A 22264-nucleotide genomic window follows, 5' to 3' on the forward strand; every position below is an offset into this window, starting at 1 on the left:
ACTGTCTTCCAATATGAGACTTTGTATGGAAGACTAGCCAACTAAATAGTGATGGTATAGGAGACCCCAGACCACCGTCTAGAACCCTTAGTTCAAGGGGCATGTCAAGAGCAGGAGGGAGTGTCGCCAGAGTGCCCAAGTTAGCAAAACTGCCAATAGGAGGCTATTGCAGTCAGAGAAGATTAGAGTCTCTCTAAGGCTGCTCTGACTTTGACCAGAGGTTAACTGGGCTCTTACATGTTCCCAAGATCTGAGAAGTGTTAAGGTGGATTTGCCCCTGTCTCATATCCTGTGGCAAGCATGGCTTGGCTAGACTTCCAGATTTCTCACAGCTGACTGCAACATATTTACAATCATCATCTTTGTTTTATTCATCAAAGGAAGAAAGAATAGAATTTTAGCAATGTTTTGAAATGCGATCTACCTTATTTCTCATTCTGTTCATGGCCAAGTTCATCTGAAAAAAAAAATCTCTTCTACTTTGAATTGGATGGATCCAAACCAAAACTTCAAGTACTAGCCCTCTGAAATTTTATGGAATGTGGTTGGAGTCAAATGTCAGCATCCAAATTGCCCTATAATTTTGATCTGGGTTGGATCTAAAACTAGGCACCTATTTTCTAGATCTGGTTTGGATGCAATCCATGGTATTTGAAATCTTACAGGATCAGCTGAAGGATTTCTGATTTTATGGAGCAAAATCTCCCAAGAAAAGATCACCAGATTTCAGAACTTGGCCTCGTTCATCCTCAAACCCAAATTCTAAACCTTAGTCAGAACCTAATTTGGATCTGGATCCAGACTTGCACATCGTCTTCTTGGCTCATCTCTATTTTCAATATATTTCTTCAACTTTTCCCCCCTTTCTTATCTGGCCAGTCAATGACTGGAATATTCATTGGATTTTTAAGAAAGCGAGCTATTCTTTTACTTTTATGAGGGTCATTGCCTCTTTTTTTCCATTCCAGTGGTAGCCATGTAGCAAATATGTTCTGTCATAGGATCCCATGACATGAGGATTCACTTCACAGCATGGAAAATTGATGGAAGAAGGGTTTACTTTGGCTGATCATCACTCTCTTTTGGCCCCATACCAAGTTTAAATTAGTAGTAACATCTAGCTACTGGCGTCTGAATTGCTAGACTAATATTTTTAAATCCTCACTCATACTAAGTGGCTGTGTTAAATTCTGTCCTTCTCCCAGCGGTTCTGATAGGGTTGGCAGAACAAGTTGTTTTGGTGCTCATCATTTGAAGCTGCTTGTTTTGTTTAATTTCTTCCCAATTATAGTTGCATCTAACAGTTATGGCCTGATCCTACAGGCTCCAGTTTTATTTTCTTAAAGACTGCAGGATCAGAGCCATAATGCTACATAATGTTGTCCCCAATTGATTGCTGGCTCTAACAATCATAATAATTGATCCTGACTTAGTTTATTTAATCTACAGGGTCAATCAGTGCATTTAGATTGTGGAAGTAGAGAAAGAACTGACAGGGATTTGTAGGGGATCTTAATGCAAGACAGTCTCTGTTAGCAAGATTTAGGCTAGCTGTAACCCTACTAACGTGAGATCTGTAGAAGCGAGAATTGTGTGAAGCGAGTGGGAAAGAACTGTGGGAGAAGTCATTGCAACCTTGTGTCGATAATAAGGAATGTAAATTGGCATCTAAATAGAAGTGAGAAAAATAAGATATCAAGATGGCCTATGTATAAACAAAATGCAGCTGTTGCGTATTATTGTATGTAACAAAAAGTATAAATGCTTTCTGTAATTGTTTACCGGTGGAGAGACCTGCCTGGAACTGGGGCAACCCTGTGTCCTAGGGCACTCCCTCCCTCTATACAATTGTAAATAGAAAATAAAAGTATCTGACTCTGCTGCACCCAACCAAAGAGTGAGAACTGAGTTTTTCTCCGACAAGATATACCAGCTAAAAATGTAAGTACCTTGCCTGTTGTTTTTAGCCTGGTTAATGATGAGGAATTAACATATTATATAAACAGCTAATGCAAAAAGATGTGTAAACCTAAACTAGCAGATTGATTGCATTTACCTGAGATTATCTCTTTTATTTCCATTTATATACTGGTTATTTTGGAGAAATTCCTGATTATATACACATCAAGAACACTGTAGAAAACCAGTGCTCAGACTGTTGTGCTGGTTATAATTGCCAGAATTTTCAGAACATTAAGTTTTCAGACATTTAAGAACATTAAACTGCTATTTTATAAACAAAGATTCACAACTGTCTGTCAGTTACTTAATCTTATTTTTTTACTCACTGCTAGAGACCCCTTCTGTTAGTATGCTAAATAGTCTTGAAAGCAGTTGATAGCAGAACCTGTCATGAGGAAAATAAAGTCCTTTCCCTTGTTCCGAAAGTTAGTCTCTCTCTACTTATATTTGTTTTGTTTGATCAACTGTACTATACAATAAAACAGGGAAAGAAGAAATAGGCAGAACTTTGGGTAACTTCAAATACCCAGTAAAACCAGAAAAATCATCTCACATCTGGTACAAATATTTGAAACCACAGAGAAAACAAAGGAAAATGCATCACACAGAAAAAAGAAAAACAAGCATAGAAGAATGTGACCATGCCCAGAGGCCAATTTGAGGGACTTTACAACACTCTTCATTTCATGTGCTGGCCACCTGGAGTTGCTTTATGCAATATAAAGGTGTCTATTTTGTCTTCTATATCACAGGGGAGATGTGATTGTTACTTCAGTAACATGGCTCACAGTCACACCAACGGATCATAGTGTGTGCAGTGAGTCACTTTGGCTCTATGATTTGTTACAGGGTATTTGGCAACATCAGCTGTAGTGAATGCAAAAGAGATCCTCTCTGTGTTTCCATACGAGCACTTATGCCAAAATCCTCAGAGGTATTTAGGCACCTAACTCCCATTGAATTCAATGGGAGTTAGGTACCTAAATACCTTTAAGGATCTGCGCCTTAGTCCCTCCATGGCCAGCATGAAAGATATAGTGATTCTTGACTTTCCATATCAGTCACATTATTCATTATATTGCTCAGCAACTGTCCTGGATGCCAAAATATCAGAGAGGATCACATGTCACATAACTTAGTTTCTATCATGTTGCACAATCAGTATCTTCAGCTAAACGTTTGGCCCGAGATTTTGCCACCTTTACTGAACTTGAGGAATACCTTACTCAACAAGTGGTCTCACTGAAGTCAATAGGGGAATTCATGGAGTAAAGTACCAGGTTAAATGTAAGGGCAGCAGAACTGGGTCCTTTGTGATTTGTTTACCTATTGTTTTTGTTTGGTTGTTTTCTTTTGCTCTATTAACATTTGACATGACTGTGATGGAGTAGGGGCTGTCTGTGTGGGGAATGGGAGAGCAGGGGAGGACTTTAGGGGATGGACGATACCGGAGCCTGTAACCTGAGCTAGGTAAGGGAGGGGAAAGGTCAACACCTTTGCCCAGGAAGGAGGACAAAGGAAGGGAGTGGCTGGAGGGAAGCAGTTTTGAGTTTGGGCTTGGGGCTGTGTGGGCGGGATTCAGGGTATCTTAGCTAGGATCCAAGCACCCTGAAAGCCCAGAAGGACTCGATGGAGGGGTCCTGACTGTGCCTGCAAGCTCTGCTATAACCTGTGTTCCTGTTGTCCAATAAACCTTCTGTTTTACTGGCTGGCCAAGAGTCACTGTGGGTCCCAGGAAGAGGGGTGCAGGGCCGGACTCCCCCACGCTCCGTGACAATGACACATAGTAATATGACAATCCAGGTGTATTCTCCTGAAACTCTGTACAACTTGCAGGTCCACTGCTTTCACCCAGTCATGGAAACGTACTAGTTTTTTTCCTGTTTCTTACACATGTAATGGAGTCTCATAATTTTGACTATGAAAGAATCTCAGAGTTTGTGTATTTTTTCTGAACTGAATGTTTATAGATTTTATAGCCTGTCAAATTAAAACTGCATGGGGAAACCACAGTATGATTGGGCTGGAAGCAAAATGGCAATATAGGTTGTGCTGCTTTGGTGTAGACACATTGTTACTGTCAAGAGGCATATCAGCTTTAGGCAAATACAGAAATAGCATCTGCTGTACCCTTCCCATTTGTCACTGGGTCTCCCTAACTGTTTTATTTTTATATATGATAATTATTTTGTTTTCCAAATTGATCCAGTTAGTGCCAGTTATAGAAGTGATTTTTGTGTGGTGGTCATCTAGTTTAATTGAACTGAGCCTGAAAAGCTATCAAATAGTTCTCAGGACTGTTAAAATGTAAAAGTGATTTAACACTTACATGCCACAGACATAGGATAGTCTGGGGAATATATATGTTTGAAATATTGTAATAAATTGCTTATATTAGGTCCAGCCGAATTTTTTTTTAATCTGATTTAGATTCACCTTTTCTTAATGCATATTTGGGTTTCCTTTTGCAAATGCTTGGAAAACTACACACCTCAACTGCTAGAACAGGGCCTCATCCTCCCTGATTGAACTGACCTCGTTATCTCTAGCTTGCTTGCTAGCATATATATACCTGCCCCTGGAAATTTCCATTACATGCATCTGAGGAAGTGGGTATTCACCCACGAAAGCTCAGGCTCCAAAACATCTGTTAGTCTATAAGGTGCCACAGGATTCTTTGCTGCTTACACACATTTAATGTACTAGGTTGTATGATTTGTGCATATTGCCCTCTACTGGATTGAAAAGGACAATGCCTGTTGGATGGGTAAATAGCAGGTGGAACAATGTTAACCCACTAAGTAAAAAGAAGCTGGTGTTTTACAGATGAATGGGTTCTAGTCTATGCTGCTAAATCTATAGGATTTGTTTAGCTGCTGTTCACAGGCTGTATATTATAGATCATTACAAGCAGTCATAATTGTGCTCATATAAATTTACCTCACTAAATGATAAAATGGAAATAAAACCCTGATTTAACTTATTTTAGCAATAAGTGGTTCCCAGCTCAGAGATTCCAGTCCATGACCACCTAGTAAACAATCTTTTCTTCTAAAATGTTGTTTAAGTGTTATTCTCTGACCAAAGATCATCCAAACATCACAATATGCAACAGCTGAAAAATCTCTTTTAAGGCTATGAAAGGAACTTAAAGGAGACCATTCACAAAATAAGAATCTGATTTAAAAGTATAAGTCATAGGCATATTAACAACTAAGTGCTAGGTCATCTTCTAGGCTGAGGAAACCTATACAAGGGACAGGGAGCCCTACGTTTCCTCTGCTAGAGTTTACAATGGACAGTTTTCTTTGAGAGGTGAGATTTGCCCTTGGAGACATAAACCATGTGTGCAAAGGGCCTGTGCCTCTGGACTGCCTCCCAGCTTTTCCCTAGCCCTCTCCAATCCCCATGGCAGTGTCAGAGGGTCCTTCTCCAATGACCCTGAACTCCCTACCTCTTAAAATAGAATTCCATACCATGGAAGGAGAAAGCACCTGAACTGGATACATTATTCAATAAGGAGGGCTTGTGGGGAGTAGGGACAGCAAGCTGGTAAACACCATTAATCAGACCCTGTTCTTTTCCAAAAATTATGAGATGCTATGACACTGACAGACCAGCTCAGGCCAGCACTATAGGCCAATTCACTTGTGTGTGAATATCATATATATGTGTGTATTAGCATATAGTCAGGCCAATTAACTTGTGTGTTAATAGAGATCAAAGGAGATATTGATCATATTGTTGTCACCTATCTATATCTTGTTGTTTACTATTACAACACATTTACATAATACATGCCTGGTAATTAAATTACCCTAGATCAAAGTGTGTGTTAATGGGAGAGTATATTCAGGTGTTAGAACTTAATGACAACTAATGGAGTGTTACTTGTATTGTTTTCACTTACCTATTCCTATTATAATGTAATGGCAGGCATTTACATTATGTATATCCCTGTAACTAAATAACTCATTGAATGCAAATGAAGAAGAGTGTTAAATTCAAAGCAATTGGCCACTGTGTGAGTAAACCAGGGGTGAAAGTAAGGCGGTATGGCATTCCAGTAAAAGGTAGCCGCCAGTACCGGCCCATACCACTGACTTTAAAGCACTGCCGCAGCAGCACTTTAAGGACTCTACTTAAAATACTGTCCCTTTTGCACCCCCCCATCGGTGGCCCTGCTGGGTCCCTACCAGCAGGGCCGCCAATGGGGGGGGGGGGGCACATAAGGGGCAGCAATGACCCATCCAGGCTGGGGGAGGGGGTCAAAAGAAGTAGCTGCCCTGTGGCCGTGATTTAAAAGGGCCCGGGGTAGCAGCAGCGCCGGCCAGAGCCCTGGGCCCTTTAAATCATCGCTGGAGCCCCGGGTGGCGCTGGTCAGGGAGCACAAATGGACTGGCTGGGGGACGCTGACCCTCCCAGCCCCAACCCTTCTGCCCAAGGCCCCGCCCCTTCCGGGGGGAGGGCAGAGCGGCCCCATACCGGTAAGAGCTCCATTTTACTTTCACCCCGGAGTAAACATACGTATCAGACTGTTGTCTGTGAAAAGATGCTGTAAGTACTGATTCAAGGAGAGATCCTCTATCACTGGACTGTTTGGTTTCTAACAAAGCAGAATAAGTGAATGAGAAGATGGAGATCCCCTGAGATATTCTGGGTAGCCCTGAAGGACTTTTGGCAAACGCAGTTATTGCATCACTGCCACCATTTGGAACTACAAACTGCGACTTACTCGTTATTATATTTTATCTGCTTTAACCTCTCAATAACGGTCATTCCTTTTTCTCGGCTAATAAACCTTTAGTTAGTTAACTATAGAACTGACTGCCAGTGTTGTTTTTGGTGTAAGATCTGGAGTACCAATTGATCTGGGGTAAGAGACTAGTCTCTTGGGACTGGAAGCAACCTAATATGGTGTGGTTTTTGGTTTTAATAATCTTTTACCGCAAAGTTCTGTTTGTGGCAAGATAGACTGAAGGAACTAAGCCCTCCCTTTATATTGTTCTTTACAAAGTGTTCTCACTAAAATCGAGACCACTTAAAATGACTTGTCACATAATCTGACTAAGTGACAGGTCTGCCCGGGCTGCTTTGCACCATTGGTGGCCGAAATCTTACAGATCCTGTTCGCTGCAGCATTACCCCTATATACGGGAGAACTAATCTGTCAACAAATAGAAAGGTAACTACTTTATTTTTTACTTTTCATTTCTATATTTTTGGGCTTCACTTCAGACTTTCAATTGCCCCAGCCTGATATTAGCAGGAAACGTCCTCCCTATCCATTGTGATTGCTTCCATTTAGAATAGCCAGCAAAAGAGCTTCAGTCTTGACACCATTTGGATAAGTACCTGGGCCTCAGCTCCTACAGTTGACAGCAGTGAGATTCCACACAAGCACAAGGATATACTGTCATGGCTCTGACAGCAGGGTCAAGGCCTTAGTACCAAACTGTTCACCATTACTGCATGATCCAAGCATTTTTAATAATCACTATGTATAATCAGTATATGTGTAACAAGGATCCAATATATTTCTTACAGTAAATTTTCAAATTGATACTGGTCATTAGCTGCATTAAACTCCAGTCAACACCTAGAAAATGTGATTCTACTTCTCACAAGTTCAAATATGTCTGACAATAATGTTCATAATATGCTGGATGGTTTTAGGCCAACAGCCAATGGGAAGGAAGGGTGGTCCAAGGGCTCGGGGCACCAGCCAGGGTGCAGGAGACTGGGGCTCCATCCCCTACTATGTCAAAGACCTTCTGTGTGATCTTGGGTAAGCCTCTCTGAGTCTCAGTTCCCCATCTGTAAAATGGGGATAATAGCTTTCCCCTGCCTCACAGAAGTGTTATGAGGATAAATATATTAAAGATTGCCAGGTGCTCCAACAACGTAGTGATTAGTACCTTAGATGCACGGAAAATAAGATGTCTCAATTTGTGTCTCTCTGTTGCTTTCAAGAGTAGAAAAACAGCTGAATACTTCAAACACATCCCTCAAAAAGGAACAGGAATCATAAAATATCTTTATCACCTGATTCTTTTGAAACACACATAGCACAAGTCACTATACGCAGGACATTTTGTACACACTGTTCATTCAGATACAAAGAAGAGATGTGATATCTGGCTAAAATATTTGGAAGGAGACAGGGACGTTCTCTATATGCATGTTGACTGCATACCAATGCATTAGTAACAAAAGTATAGTATATTTGTAATGACTAATGTACATTGAGTGTCTCCTGCATAAATAATTGTTTAACATACTCACCAATTAGTGCAAACCTGAGCGTTAGAGTATGAACTTTGACAGATGTCTTTGTGCTTGTTGTTGTTAAGTATATTTTTAAAAGCTGTTAACTGTAACTTTATATTCTAATAAAACAACTGCATTCAGTGTGGGAGTATAAAAGACAATGTATTCATGGTGTCAAGTCCTGCTTGCCTTACTCACATAATATCATATGGCTAACATCCCTCTGTGTAGATATTTGAATTCGTACCTATTTGAACCAGTACTTGGTTATGATAATTCCTTTGGGGAAACATAGTACCATGTGTTTTTAATTTTAGGATCCAACTAAAAGGTTAGTGATTGAATATGGACCTACTATATTGAATTTCCTGTTTTCAAGCATTTCTGAGTTGAAATAAAACATCAGTGATGCTATGTAAGCGGAAGCCAATGTCTCCTCAAGAGACTTAGCCCCACTGAGTCATTGAAATATAGGTAAAAGCCAGTGCTGCATAATGGAGCTATGGGAAGGTTGCTCATGAAAGTTAAAACACATGCTTAAGTGTTTTGCTGTATCAAGCTCTTGGTTAGAATTCCATTGCCCTATCTGCGTGACCTACTGCTAGTATTTTGAATGTAGTGGGAGAGCTCAAAGGCTGACAGTTCACACAGTATCACAGCACACTGAGAGCTCATCAGGCTAGGACCCAGAACTGCTGCTGCTGCATCCGCTCTGAGCAGAATTAAGTTTGTGTGCTGTTAGCTGGATGTAAAAAAGTTCTAAATAAGGGAACTAATTTGATTAACACCAGGAGAGCTTGTGTTAATATGAAGAACATCACACTGTCCTGTTCTTCTACTTTGTAACACCTTCATTTCAGACTGGAGAGTTAAGCATACTGGTAGATGGACTAACTCTGCTTTGGAATGAACTGGGTAGGAGATGAGGCTAGTATAGTCTTCCCAGCAGCTGAGGACATCAAATGATACCAGAGTCTAGCTATTTTATTCTTATTTACCTGTGCAATCACGTCTACAGTTTCAGAATAGCTACGGCATTTCCTCACAGCAGAGCGAGCCAAAAAGTCTTCAACCAGCCTTATACCAATGTCATACCCCCTGAGGCAAAGAAAAGAAAATTGTTCAGCTTTGCATGTAACTTTTGTCTCCTCCCCTCATGCCTTTCTCTAGTCTCACTCTTTCTCTGTGCAAAGCAGCTGCATGAACTGGATCTGAAAAATGCTGTGGGTCCTGAATGAGGTTGTATTCTGAGACGTGGAGATTTTACTGGGCCTAATTCAGATATACACTAAGGCCACTTTACATCACGCTGGCAGTGTAAAGTAGGCCTGCTCCTCATGTCATGTAAGGGGTCTTAAAATTTGCCCAGATATAATTTATGCCCATTTTAGGGCCTCTTTGTATGACTAGAGTGGTATAAAGTGGCCTTAATGTAAATGAGAATCAGGTCCTACTATCTTGTCATTACTAAAACCTAACCACGGTTAGTGCCATCTTTCCCCATGTCATTCTCTGAAGTCGGATCTCTAAAGGGGTTCCTCTGAGAAGGCCATTACACACTGAGCATACAGATTGACCAGCTGGAAATGTGATGACAATAGTAGACCAGTGTTGTCTCTAATTTTTTCCATCCATGTGCAGAACTAATTTTGTTATGTGAACCATATCAAGGTAATGTGCGAATGTGCATCACCAATAGAAACAAAAAAACCTAGATATAATATATATTTTTAAAAAGCTACCACAGGATAATTACTCCAGCCAGGACAAGTTAGGCATTTTAGATTGCATTACTCAAAGAATTAAATTTTAGTGTAAGAGAGAAATAAAAATTATGAAACGCATAGACCAGTCAAAAAACAAAAACAACACACTTTGAAAGAAGTAACAACAACAATAATACAAGTATATGTTCGGAGATGAATGTGAAAGGCTGTGTGTGGTGGGGTGGGAGACAGAGACACACCCAGTATGTGTGTGTGTATGAGATAGAGACACACACACAGTGTGTGTGAGCCAGAGAGACAGACGTACACACACACAGTGTGTGTGAATGAGCCAGAGACACATAGTGTATGTGAATGAGCCAGAAACATATACTGTGTCTGCGTGTGTGTGCGCATGAGAGAAGAGAGAGAGAGAGAGAGAGAAAGATGTGTTGGTCCTTTAATTATGCTGCCTTTTTAGGTAGATCAGCACTCACCAGTCTGAAGCCTGCTTGTTCAGACACCACAGCAGACACCAGCAAGCTCCCTCCATCCCACTCCTGAACCCTGTCCTGTCCTCCACTCTGCTCTATGGAGATGGGATACAGGGACAGGTGGGTGTGGGAAGGGGGCACCCTCCCCACCCTGAACAGCAAGCAGGAAGCTCCCAGGAACAGCTGGCCAGGGGCTCCAAGGCAGAGGACAGGAGCAGCATGGCAGTGGGGGGGCACCTGAAGTGCACAGCATTTGATAGACTGCTGGACAGTCATGTGGCCACGCAGCTTAGAGGTAACTTAGTAGTAGCCTCATTGCCCTAAGTGTGGTGGTTTGGCATACCCATGCGTAGTCTGAGGGACTCACTCATGCTTTTCATGACATTTGCTTGGAGTGAAATTTGCCAATTTTAGATTCATTGAAGCATGTGTGAAGCAATAGGTTAGTTAACAACAAATAATTACAGAAACCAGTAAATAAAATGGTCCCAGTTAACTGACCTTCACAGTGAAAATGTTGCAGTGTTTTAAAGCAGTTCATTTCTGTGTTTTGGCCTGGGTAGTTGAACTTGATCACAAGTGGAGTCACATTCTGTTTTGCTCTATTTAGGTTGTTTGTTTATTTTTTACCACGTTCATTGCCATGGTACATTAACGCTGCATGGTATGTCTCCTTGTTCCATGACTGGCTGAGCCCAGCCTACCTGGTTAGGCAGCTTGGCAGAAACCATTTTACCTGAGGTTTTCAGAGAGTTATGTTTTGTCTGAGCTCCTGCAATAAACTATAATTTATATATTACAAAAACAAAGGGAACATTTATCTGACCCTCTATGGTAGCCTTCCCCTTAGACTTGAAATTCCCTGACTCCTGACATAGCTGTGATATTAATGTATTTATTAAGAGTACTTCAGTAGTCTCTCATTAATAAAAAAGGTACTTCTCCATCAGGTCACATAATTTGGGTTGCCCAACAGGTCGGGCCAGAGCCCAATTTGTCCTGGGCATCTTGGCTTATCTGCCTGCCACAGAAATTGCAGGTTGCAGAGATCTTGTCCCCTGCAACTTCTCTGAAATGGCTCACACAAGAGAAGAGTCGGTCCTCCCATTCCTGCATATCTTCTTCTTCTGTTGCCCCTCTTCTATTATATACCTTCTCCCTATTCTCTGCTGCTCTCCTTCTCTTTCTTTTTCTTCTCCTCCTCCTCTGAAATTCCTTCTCTACTTTCTCTTCTCTCTTTTTTCCTAGTAATATGCTCCTTCCTCTTGATCTCCCATCACCATAAAAGAATAGCTACAGTGTCTGTTATGCAACTTCACAAAATTAGTTGTAGTTAGGCAAAATGCATTTTGCATTTAACCAAATTTAAATTCAATTAAACTGTTCACACAGAACTGAAATTCCAGACAAATTAGATAGACAATGTAAAAAGGATGTAAAATCCTTCTCCAAATAAAACAGGTTTTTTTTTAAATTCACTGCAAGCCTTCTGAAGATAACACTGGCTATTAAATACAAAGACGCTCTGAACTATTCCTAAATTATGGCAAATATTGTACAGGAGGCTTTGTAGAAGAAAAAGTTAATGAATGTAAATGCAAGCACCTGGACCAAGCTCAGAAATGCTTTTATTGATTTTTTTCCCATATCCATCTAATCTTAATTGTTTCTGAATCTCTTACACTGTTCATTATGGGCCTTATTCAAAGGCCACTGAAGTCAATGGAAAGTTTTCCATTGATTTCAGATCAGGTCCTATAACAAGAAGTCTAAAAGTTACACGGTACCCAATGCCATGTTATAACCAAAAGCTTTCTGGAAGACTAAGGTTCAAAATAACACTGTGTGATGTACCGGCAAGCCATGAAATATTTATTTATTGCTGGCCCATTTAGCTAAATATCACTATTAGCTGCACTAGTAAATATTGCATTAGCCTTTATTAAAATATGTACATCACCAATACAAGAGAGTGCTCAGTTTATTTTTAAGTTTAACCTTTGGTTCCATAAAACAAATGGTAAACTAAAGTGATAAGTTGTTGTCTGACAACCTGTATATAGCAGAAACACAACAGCCATATTATTATATCTATGTGTATAGGCCCTGCTAGGTTATAAACTTTGCTTCCAAAGCTTTGCTGCTTTCATCTTCACTAATGGTGCTGCATAAGCAGAGAAGTAAACCAAAATAGCCCTATTGGCAAAAACTTCTGTAAAAACACTAGGGGCTAAATTTATAGAATTATGTTAATTGTGTTAAACCAATGGTGTTAAACCAGGGAGGAGTTTGTTCATCAAATGGAAAAGAATACAATTTGGTAGGAAAAAAGCTCATGTAGTAGGAGAGAAGTACAGTACGACTCCACACCTCCCAGTATGAACCTTTTCCTATTTCTACCACAGAACTTGCAAAGAACCTATCTAGAGTGTGCTGAAATACATGATACTGATTGGGGCTGGGTGAAGAATTAATATCAGGTGATTGATTCAATGAGTTTTGTTTCTTTTTTCTGTTTGTGAGTAGATGACAGTTTTCTCAAACGGGTGCTGTTTTGAATAACTGTTGTGAAGAACTATTGGCCTGTAACTTGTTTGCAAGCACTTTATTGTATGTCTGATATTCAAAATTCTAGTTGTTTTAATTGAATGTGTAGGTCACACGGTATGATTCTGTTTTCCAAATGGATGAGCTTAACTCTTAGAATCAGGTTTTGTTGATAACTAATTCAAAAATTGCTTCTGGCAAATTTTCTACAATATTTTGTATTGTTTTCTATTATGGTAATCCCTAGGAGCCCTGGTCATCGACCAGAACCCCATTGTGCTAGGTGTTGTACAAACACAGAACAAAAAGACCATCCCTCCCCCAAAAGAGCTTATTTGTTTAAAATTCATTGCCATGGTGAACATTCCTGCCATTCAACTTATCTGCTTGTATGTCCATGGAAAACAATCATCAAAGGGGGTCTGATGAGTTCTAGGAGCCTGCACAGAACACGGGGCTCTTCTCCTGAACCATCTTCTGATAAAGTTTATTGTAAGTGCCTTAGTGTCAAGGACTCTGTCTTCATTTGTGCTTTGCATGGTCCCAAACACAGTTCTGTTATTCAGCAAATAATAGACAATAAGAGGGTGGAGGAAAATATACAGGTAGGTGGACATCACTAATGCTAAGCTGGATGTGTAATGCAGAATAAACTTGTTACTTACATTCTGTCTAGATACTTGTTCACATCTTCATCCTTTTCGTAGTCCTTACACAGCTGGGCTACCAAAGCCCCATAGGTGAGCACAAAGAGTTCTCTGCTCTGTCAAACAAAGGGATAAATGAGCATGGATATGGTTTGAGAATAAAACAAACTAGGCTCAAACTCTTACTGCTCCTCCTAACTTCATATGGTATAATAAATAAATAATTGGAATAAATTGGAATAAAAAGCCCAACATTTATCTTTATAGGAACCTTTTGTCTATGGACACACAGCCACTGATATCTAGGGTGTGGGTTCAGTATACCTTATTTTATTATCATGCCTCGCTTAGGCCCCAGTAATGCCAAGGGATCTGTGCAGATACCCCTTATGCATGCCTGGAATACCATTTGCAAGACTGTGGTGTTTCTAATCTCATTCTTTTTTATGACTATAGCATCATGTTTGAATTTTGGAAGGAAGAAGGGTTATAATGCAAAAAAGTAAATCCAAGTCTAATGGCATTCTGGATTATTGAAGCAATGCATTATTAGATCTTTTACATGAGTAAAAGCAACTTGGACGGTGAAATTCAATTGCAATAAAAAGGCACAATGGTTCTGAGTCTTGTCATTTACAGCTGTGCACAGTGAATGCAAAATGGATGAAGAAAGCGGTCAAAGCTGAATAATAGTAGCATTTTACACCCACTTTGCACTTATTCTATACAGGTGTAAATGACAAGGAGAAGCAGATGAGAATCAGCCCCAGAGTCCTCCCCTTCTCTTACAGATATGTAATAAGAGGCCAATATTTTTAATTCTTTTGGTCAGTAGCTCTTATTCCATTCTTAGTGTTATTGCACCTCCAGATTCCTGAACTGAAGAGTTTTATCCTTACACTGTTTCTGTCACACAAATAAATATATCTAATACTTTCCACTTTTAAGCCAGAAGTCTGTCCTGCTGCTAATGCTACCTGCTTCTAAATCAACAATTTAGGTAATGCTACCTTAAATCAACAAGGTAGGAAGGCAAATGTCTGAACTGGCCAGGAAGAGATGGTATATTCAAGGGGATCTGGTTATTCCCAGAGGATTTACGTATATTTGGAAAAATGGACCTTGACCTACTAAACTGAGGTAGAAGGAGTCAACCTGCATCTGCACTAGGGAAAAGGCTGAGGTTAGTTACAACATGCGAGCTAACCTTGACCAGTTTTCCAGAGTAGACAAATTCAGACACACCTACACTCAGTTTCCATGGAAGTTCACTATAGAATGTTCAGAATTCTACAAAGCTTGGGTTCTGTGCTTGCTGGTTTACACTAAGGAACCAGGGGTCTTCCATGGCTGAGAGACTTCCCTATTCATACCATACCTGGGCTCTTAGGAAGAAAGCAGGATTGCTCAGACACATACCCAAACAATACGGCCATGTAAAGTCAAGTATAAGGGCTCCTACCACCTTGTACATCTAAGTGTACATATTACAAGAGAAAATTAAAGAGTTAGGCCCAGTCTACATTTGAAAGTTGTACCAGTATAACAAATTTGGTTAGGAGTGTGTGTTTTTTTTTGTTTTTTTTTTACACCAAAATACTTATACTCTTAGGCTACGTCTTCACTACCCGCCATATCAGTGGGTAGCAATCAATTTCTCAGGGATCGATATATCACATCTCATCTAGACGCGATATATCGATCCCCGAACGAGCTCTTGTTGACTCTGGAACTCCACCAATGCGAACTGCAGTAGCGGAGTCGACAGGGGGAGCCGTGGACGTCGATCCCGCGCCGTGAGGACGGTAGGTAACTCGATCTAAGATACTTCGACTTCAGCTACGCTATTCACGTAGCTGAAGTTGCGTATCTTAGATCGATTTCCCCCCCAATGTAGACCAGCCCTTAGTGTGGATGCAGTTATATCAGTATAAAGCTGCCTTTACCCGTACAACTTATTCCCTTACCCGTATGGGAATAACTATTCTGATATAAGCACGTTAATTCTGATAAACTGTGTCCACTGTAAGGGGCTGCCCCCCTTTTTACTATACTAGTGCAGTTAAAGTGGTACAACTTGTGTGTGTAGGCAAGGACTTATATTGTGCTCTTAGGCACAGTCCTGAGTACAGGCTGGTGGGTAAATGGCACCAACCTGTGAGTAGCTCCAGAAGACCTAGTGTCTCAGAGATGCCCCTTTGGGACACATTTCCTCCTTTGCTCTGGGTTGGGGGAAGGGGGTGCAATTTATTTTTCCCCCTTCTGACTGGCTCTCTCCTCTAGCCAGTGAATAGGGGCAATGTGGAGCTGAGCTCTTCCCAGCCACTTGCTCATAGAGGAGAATATCGAGAGAGCAGGGACGAGTGCATCAGACCTAATCCAGACCCCGAACTTGAGTAGGTCTTTCTTATTCAGTTGAGCTCTTACTTAACCCTGCTCAGCTGAGTAAAACAGGAGCACAATCGAGCACTTTCTGGCAAGAATGAAATTCCACCTGCTGGATTGTTCCTTCATTAGTAAAGGACTTTGTGAAATATATCAAATGTAATGTTTTGTGAGGACTTTAGAAAAAGCAGAACAATTCTGTCCTGGAGGAAAAGTTCTGATGATTTTTTTTAATGAAAATGATATTTGTTTATATTTGAAACACCTTGCACACCATGTGAATTTCTGAAAAATCTAAAGGAATGGTAGGAAACACAGTAATCTAGATTTGTTGCATACCATGTGATGTGCTGAGGCAGAGGATGAGATGCTTGGTAAATGCCAGTCCTACAAGATAAAAAGAAGTAAAGAAAAATGATAAGGGTTCGCACAATTCTTTATGTGGCTGCTGATGGAAAGTTAAAATAAAGAAGCAAAATGTGATTGACTGAAATGTAAATGCAGTTGAAACTTTAAACAGAAATTTAAATCACATTGGCAGGAATAAGCCTCAGCACTTTGCACGATCTGGTCCTGGACTAGGGTTCTTAGTTGCTACCACAATGCAAAGTATCTGAACAATAGTAATTAAAAAAATCTCAGCTAGTACTTGGAGCCGAGGTGAAATAGTCTCTTTTTGTCCTACTCTGCTATTTAGGTTCCTCATGTCCGTGTCACATTTTTATTGCTGGTTAGTTCATTCCTTTAAAGAAAAAAGTTGACCCTGGCTGGAGCTCTTTTAAGACAGACTTTGTCAAGGGCTTGAAGACAGACAAATATTTGTGGTGCTCGACAACAATAGACTTGGATTCTAGCAGCCTTGGGCAGGGAGCATATCCCGAGAGTGTACGCCAGCATTTGGTGGTGTTTGGGACAGGACAGAGGGAAAGGCCAATGGATCTACATGGATTCTCCTGTCACAAGCACTAGACTGGCCTCTTTGGGTTGCACTCCATTCTGGAGGAAAGGTTTCTGCTTTCCTACTCCTGGAACGTCTATTGCTCGCCCCAACCTATACCCCTTTTACTACCCTTGGACTGGACACTGGGGACAGTATTTGACCCATAAAAATACAGAGCTCAATTTTGTTCCCATGTAAATCAATCAAACAGGATCAAGCCCTTCCTGCCATACAACCTGATTATTCCTATTGGCTTCAATGGGAATTAGTATAATTTTATTTATATATGGCAGTGTCTGACAGCCCCACCTGAGTGCTGGCCCCATTGTGCTAGGCTCTGTACAAACACATATTAAGAGACAGTCACTTCTTCAAAGAGCTTGTAAATAAGACAACAGCCAAAAGGGGAAACAGAAGCAACTTGAGCAAGGTTACACAGCAGATTAGTTGCAGAACCCAACTCTTCTGACTTCTAGGTCAGTGCCCTAGTCACTGGACCACACTGTCTGTCAATGGGCTTACATGTAAGGGAAGAAGTAAATTGCAGTATTAACAAAAGCAGTGTTAATTTAATCACGTATACTTGGAGTCTAAATGCTGATTGCAAAGAGTTCAGTGTGAGTGGATGTCTGCAGCCTATGGGGAGCTCATTGCTGAATCAGGTCCTTCATCTATGCTCCCTTTAGCTTTAGTCAGAAGCTTCCATTTATTCATTAATTTATTTTACTTGTCTGCATGAAAGAGAAAGATCATATACTGACTGGTGCACTCAAGAGCTGTGCTTGGAGCAACATGAAACTCTGCCAGTGCATCTCCTTTCTGATCGGAAACACCCCATTTCTTCTGATCTTGAGCAGAGACTACTAGTTGGGCACATCCTGTTGTTATCCAGACCTTTTCACAAGAGACTAAACTAGTGCTGATAAATTCATTTTCATTGATGATCAAAGCTTTATTTTTCAAAATAGAAGGCTAGCGCCCTATGCCACTATGCCAAATAGCACCCATTAAAGGTAATTTTGAATAGCAGTTAAAAACTACATCATATCAAAAATGGGTTGGTAGAACTGAAGACAATTCACCTTAAGGTCCTAACATAAACAAGGAAACTTCCAATCTGTACTTCTGCGCAAACTTAATTAATGGGGAAATCCAAAAATGTAAATCCTTGTACATGCATATTTGGCTGGCAGGCGCCTGAACAAAAAGTTAGAGCCAAGTGTTCTTAGGTTTTCAACAGTTGGCTATTTCACCCCTTAAAACCACAGTCAGAGAACTAGAGAATAATTGACAACTTTGGTTTTCCAGACCTTTAGTGCAACAGAATATTCTTTTTTTTTTTTTATGCTCATGCACTTTAAGAAATGCTTCAGGGATAGTTTCCCATGACAAGTCTTTAAGTCGACTTTGGAATATTAGGAGAATATTCACAGATACTGCATTTGATCAAAATACTGAAGAAGCATAATAGTTGGAACAGCAAAAGGCATCATTTTGTCTGTGTATCCCCTACTAGATGTAATACCATATTGTGCAATCAATAGTTCCTCATTATGGGACAAATTCAGGTCCCATAGATAGCAGTATGAGTTTTACATTGTTTTCAGTGGGAGCAGATTTTGGCCTTAAGGACCAGCTCCTACTCTGTGAAGTGCAGGTGCACTATTTCCTGTCCCTCTAATGCAAGCAAGAGTGTAGGATCTCTCCCAAGCACTAGAAAAAAAGACTGGCCTCGGTGCTGGCCAAGCACCACACAGCTCCAAGAGGGTGTGGTCCACCAGCAAGGAGGCATATTTACTTCTCCAGCTGGGCAGCTCAGATGCTGCAGCTCTGCCTAAACCATCTGTCCCTGCAATTGCAGAATGGCTCATGCTAAGTGCATGACTGATACTGCTCTGCTCTCCCCAAAATGAGGGCAGAGTTCTGCCATCAGGATTAATCATGTTCCAGACTAGGGCTGGCTGAAAAAAACATTTCATATCACAGTCACAGGCAGGAGAAATTAGAATGTTTCTATAGCAAATGTTAATGTCTATTGTTTCACAAGTACTTTTAATACCAAGATCTGATTTTGTAAAAAATTAAAACAAAAAAACACTCTTTTAAGTCACAGCATTGGGTGCTCACAAGAGGGTTAATATTTTCATTGAAGCCATAAATGTCTTCAGTGCAGCCATTCTAAAATGGACAGATTCATCCCTCAGTACATAGACTTACTAAAATTTGGTTCACTGCTCTACTTTCTAGCTAGTCTACCATCATGATAGTACAAAACAATACACTTCAATAAAACAATAGTTAGCTATAACTCCATGTGCAGTAATATTTATATATTTAAATAAGCCTTACTATTTTGTGATTATCTTGTCTTCTGTTCATTGGCCGTGACATGTTGCTTGAATAATGATGAACTGTGTGATCATTGGTTTATATCTTTTTTTCTTTAAGAAGCATTTTCCCCGATAGTAACTGTATTTCTTTCTTCACCCTTCCAAAAGTTTTCTCATCTCTTCTGTTCTGTCTTTGCATTAGATCTGTTTGCTGCACTCTGTGCTGTTGCTGATGCTCCTCCTATTTGCTACAAGCATTAAACCTTTTAGGAGAAATTTGATTGGCAACAGATCTGCTTCTGAGTATAACAACCTAAATAGCTGCTCCGTGCCTAAGAACGAATTGTAATCCAAATACACAATAGCTGGATCTCACTGTGTGAAATCAGGCCAGACAACACCAAGTGATTCTAAATTCTTATGCTCTGAGAGATAACAAAGGTGGTCTATTGTTCATGCCAGCTTTTGCTTTGTAAAGCCAAACAAAAGCTTCCACAGTGGAAAATGAAAACTCAAGTACAAGACACTGTTGAATAAAGCAATTGTTCTTTAGATTCTTTTCAAGGATAAAATCAAGGAGCTATATTCAGCTGCCGGTTCTATCAGCTTCTGCTGGGCTACTATTGAAAGGGCCTGGTAGTTAGAAAGAATGCCTAGAGAGTAGATGCAGGTGCTCCCTCCTATAGCACCCCTCCTCACAAGGCACCCCTCCTATAACTTACAGCAGTGGTGCCCAAGCTGATTACACAGGAGGGCCACATAAACCTAGGCACAACCTTGTGTGGGTCAAACAGAGTTTACATATTTTAATAAAATTTAAAGTAGGGCTGTCAATTAATTACAGTTAACTCATGCAATTAATGCAAATTAACCAGATTAAAAAAATTAGTCGTGATTCATCTCAGTTTTAATTGCACTGTTAAACAATAATAGAATCCCAACTGAAATTTATTATAAATATTTGTGGATGTTTTTCTACGTGTTCAAATATATTGATGTCAATGACAACACAGAATACAAAGTGTACAGTGCTCACTTTACATTATTATTATTTATTACAAATATTTGCATGGTAAAAAAGATAAGCAAAAGAAACAGTATTTTTCAGTTTACCTCATACAAATACTATAGTGCAATCTCCTTGTCGGGAAAGTGCAACTTACAAATGTAGAATTAAATTTTTTTACATAACTGCACTCAAAAACAAAACAATGTAAAACTTCAAAGCCTACAAGTCCACTCAGTCCTATTTCTTGTTCAGCCAGTCACTAAGAAAAACAAGTTTGTTTACATTGATGGGAGATAATGCTGCTCACTTCTTATTTACAATGTCACCTGAAGAAAGTGAGAATAGGCATTTACATGGCAATATTGTAGCAAAGTATTTATGTGCCAGATATGCTAAACATTCGTATGCCTCTTCATGCTTCAACCACCATTCCAGAGGAACCCTGGGGAAAGCTCTTCTGTAAACAACATCCCCCCTTGCAGAAGGGCATTTCCCTTTCACCTGGGCAGCAAGTGCCCTGTTGGCATAGAGGGGAATGAAATTTCCATCCTCCTGCACTAGAAGAGATTAATTTAGTCCATTTTGCAAATTTAGTTTAGGGTCAAATTTAGATCATGGTCAAACATAAATTTAGAAATATACAGGGCGACTATAATCCTTAATAGGCCAGATTCTGCTACATGCACTTATGGTGAATAGTATCTAGCTCCACAGATAGATAGTCCCATTGACTCCAGTGAGGTAAAGGGTGGTGGTATCTAAACTACTATGAATGAAAAATTTTTCACAAATTCATTTTCCAAAATATTCAATACAGTGTTAAGAGGCAAGTAAATATTCCCCTTCAGGGTTGGAAATGTAAGGGAAAGTTCATTATAAATAGTAATAATAATAATTAAAAGTAAATTAGGGGTAAAATTTTCAAAATGCCTAAGTTCCATCTTCAAAAGAGTTCTAGGGCCAGATTTTAAAAAGAATTTGGGCACCTACAGATGCAGATAGGCACCTAATGGGTGCCTACTTGCCTACCTCCCACTGCAGAGAAACACACAGAGATACATTTTAAAATATATTACAAATATATTATTCTAACAGTGCCCTTTTATTTGACGCAGATATCATTATCTTTAATTCCTGTTAACTACTGTCATAAAGTAAGCTTGTAAGCAGTGACAAACCAAAGAACTAATAGAATGTCTACTTTAAACCTGCACTGTTTGTGTCTCTCAACATTAGCTTTTTCCCCAATTCAGAACAGGGCCTATGAGGGGGGCGAGGGGAGCCGGTACAAATGACCTGGGCCCGGCTTCCCCGGCCCTGTTTAGCCGGTCTGCCCTTTCTGGGGGGGTCCAAAAAATTTTTTCAGTGGCCCTGAATCAGATTATACAGGGATAAATGACCTGAATGTACTTGGTTCATCTGGCAGGCTTCAGTGCATAAAACCTTGATACGGCAGAGTGTTTATGTACATGTTTAACTTTGAGCAGGTAAATAATCCTGCTGAAGACACTGGGACTGTTCGTGCACTTAAAGTTAAGCACATGCTTAGGTGCTTGACTGGATTGGGGTCTAAATAAGTGAAAATGTTCCATTTGATTAGAAATCAGTAAAGTTAACAATGAGTTAAAAGAGCCAAATTAATTTTATCATTACCCATTCATTCTTAGTTGTCTCTTTCCCCCTCATCTTTTATGCAAAGTTTTAATTTAATATACTGGGTAGACAGCATTAAACAACACCAATATCTACAATGTTTTGTCACAAAGCAGAATGTGAACAGCAGGTTATTTCATAAATTGGGAGAGACATTTCCCTTCTATTGTGCAGAACTATTTTTAGGAGGGTGTGGGAGGAGAATTCCTATTGGGGGAAAATACCTTTTCTTATATGATTGTGATACTTAATAAAATCTGTTGCACAAATACCTGATATGGAAATCTGCATTTAGTCTAGATGAGTTACAGAACTCATCAT

At 40.0% G+C, this 22264-nt stretch overlaps 1 protein-coding gene across 2 annotated transcripts in view; it reads right to left on the reverse strand.

The window, feature by feature from the left end:
• Positions 1-19599, reverse strand: part of TRAPPC3L (trafficking protein particle complex 3 like) — a 38480-nt gene extending 18881 nt beyond the window's left edge. The window contains exons 1-4 of one of the 2 annotated variants that reach the window (XM_030556169.1): positions 19301-19599; positions 16351-16398; positions 13645-13742; positions 9231-9330 (exon numbers count right to left, since the gene is read on the reverse strand). In XM_030556169.1, the coding sequence (XP_030412029.1) occupies positions 9231-9330; positions 13645-13742; positions 16351-16398; positions 19301-19342 (288 nt within the window). In that variant the 5' untranslated portion in view covers positions 19343-19599. The remainder of the gene's footprint in view (positions 1-9230; positions 9331-13644; positions 13743-16350; positions 16399-19300) is intronic. The other variant, XM_030556170.1, reaches the window with a different exon arrangement.
• Positions 19600-22264: the final 2665 nt, after the last annotated feature.

Source organism: Gopherus evgoodei, chromosome 3, assembly GCF_007399415.2.
Source record: "Gopherus evgoodei ecotype Sinaloan lineage chromosome 3, rGopEvg1_v1.p, whole genome shotgun sequence".
Taxonomy (NCBI): Eukaryota; Metazoa; Chordata; order Testudines; family Testudinidae; genus Gopherus; species Gopherus evgoodei.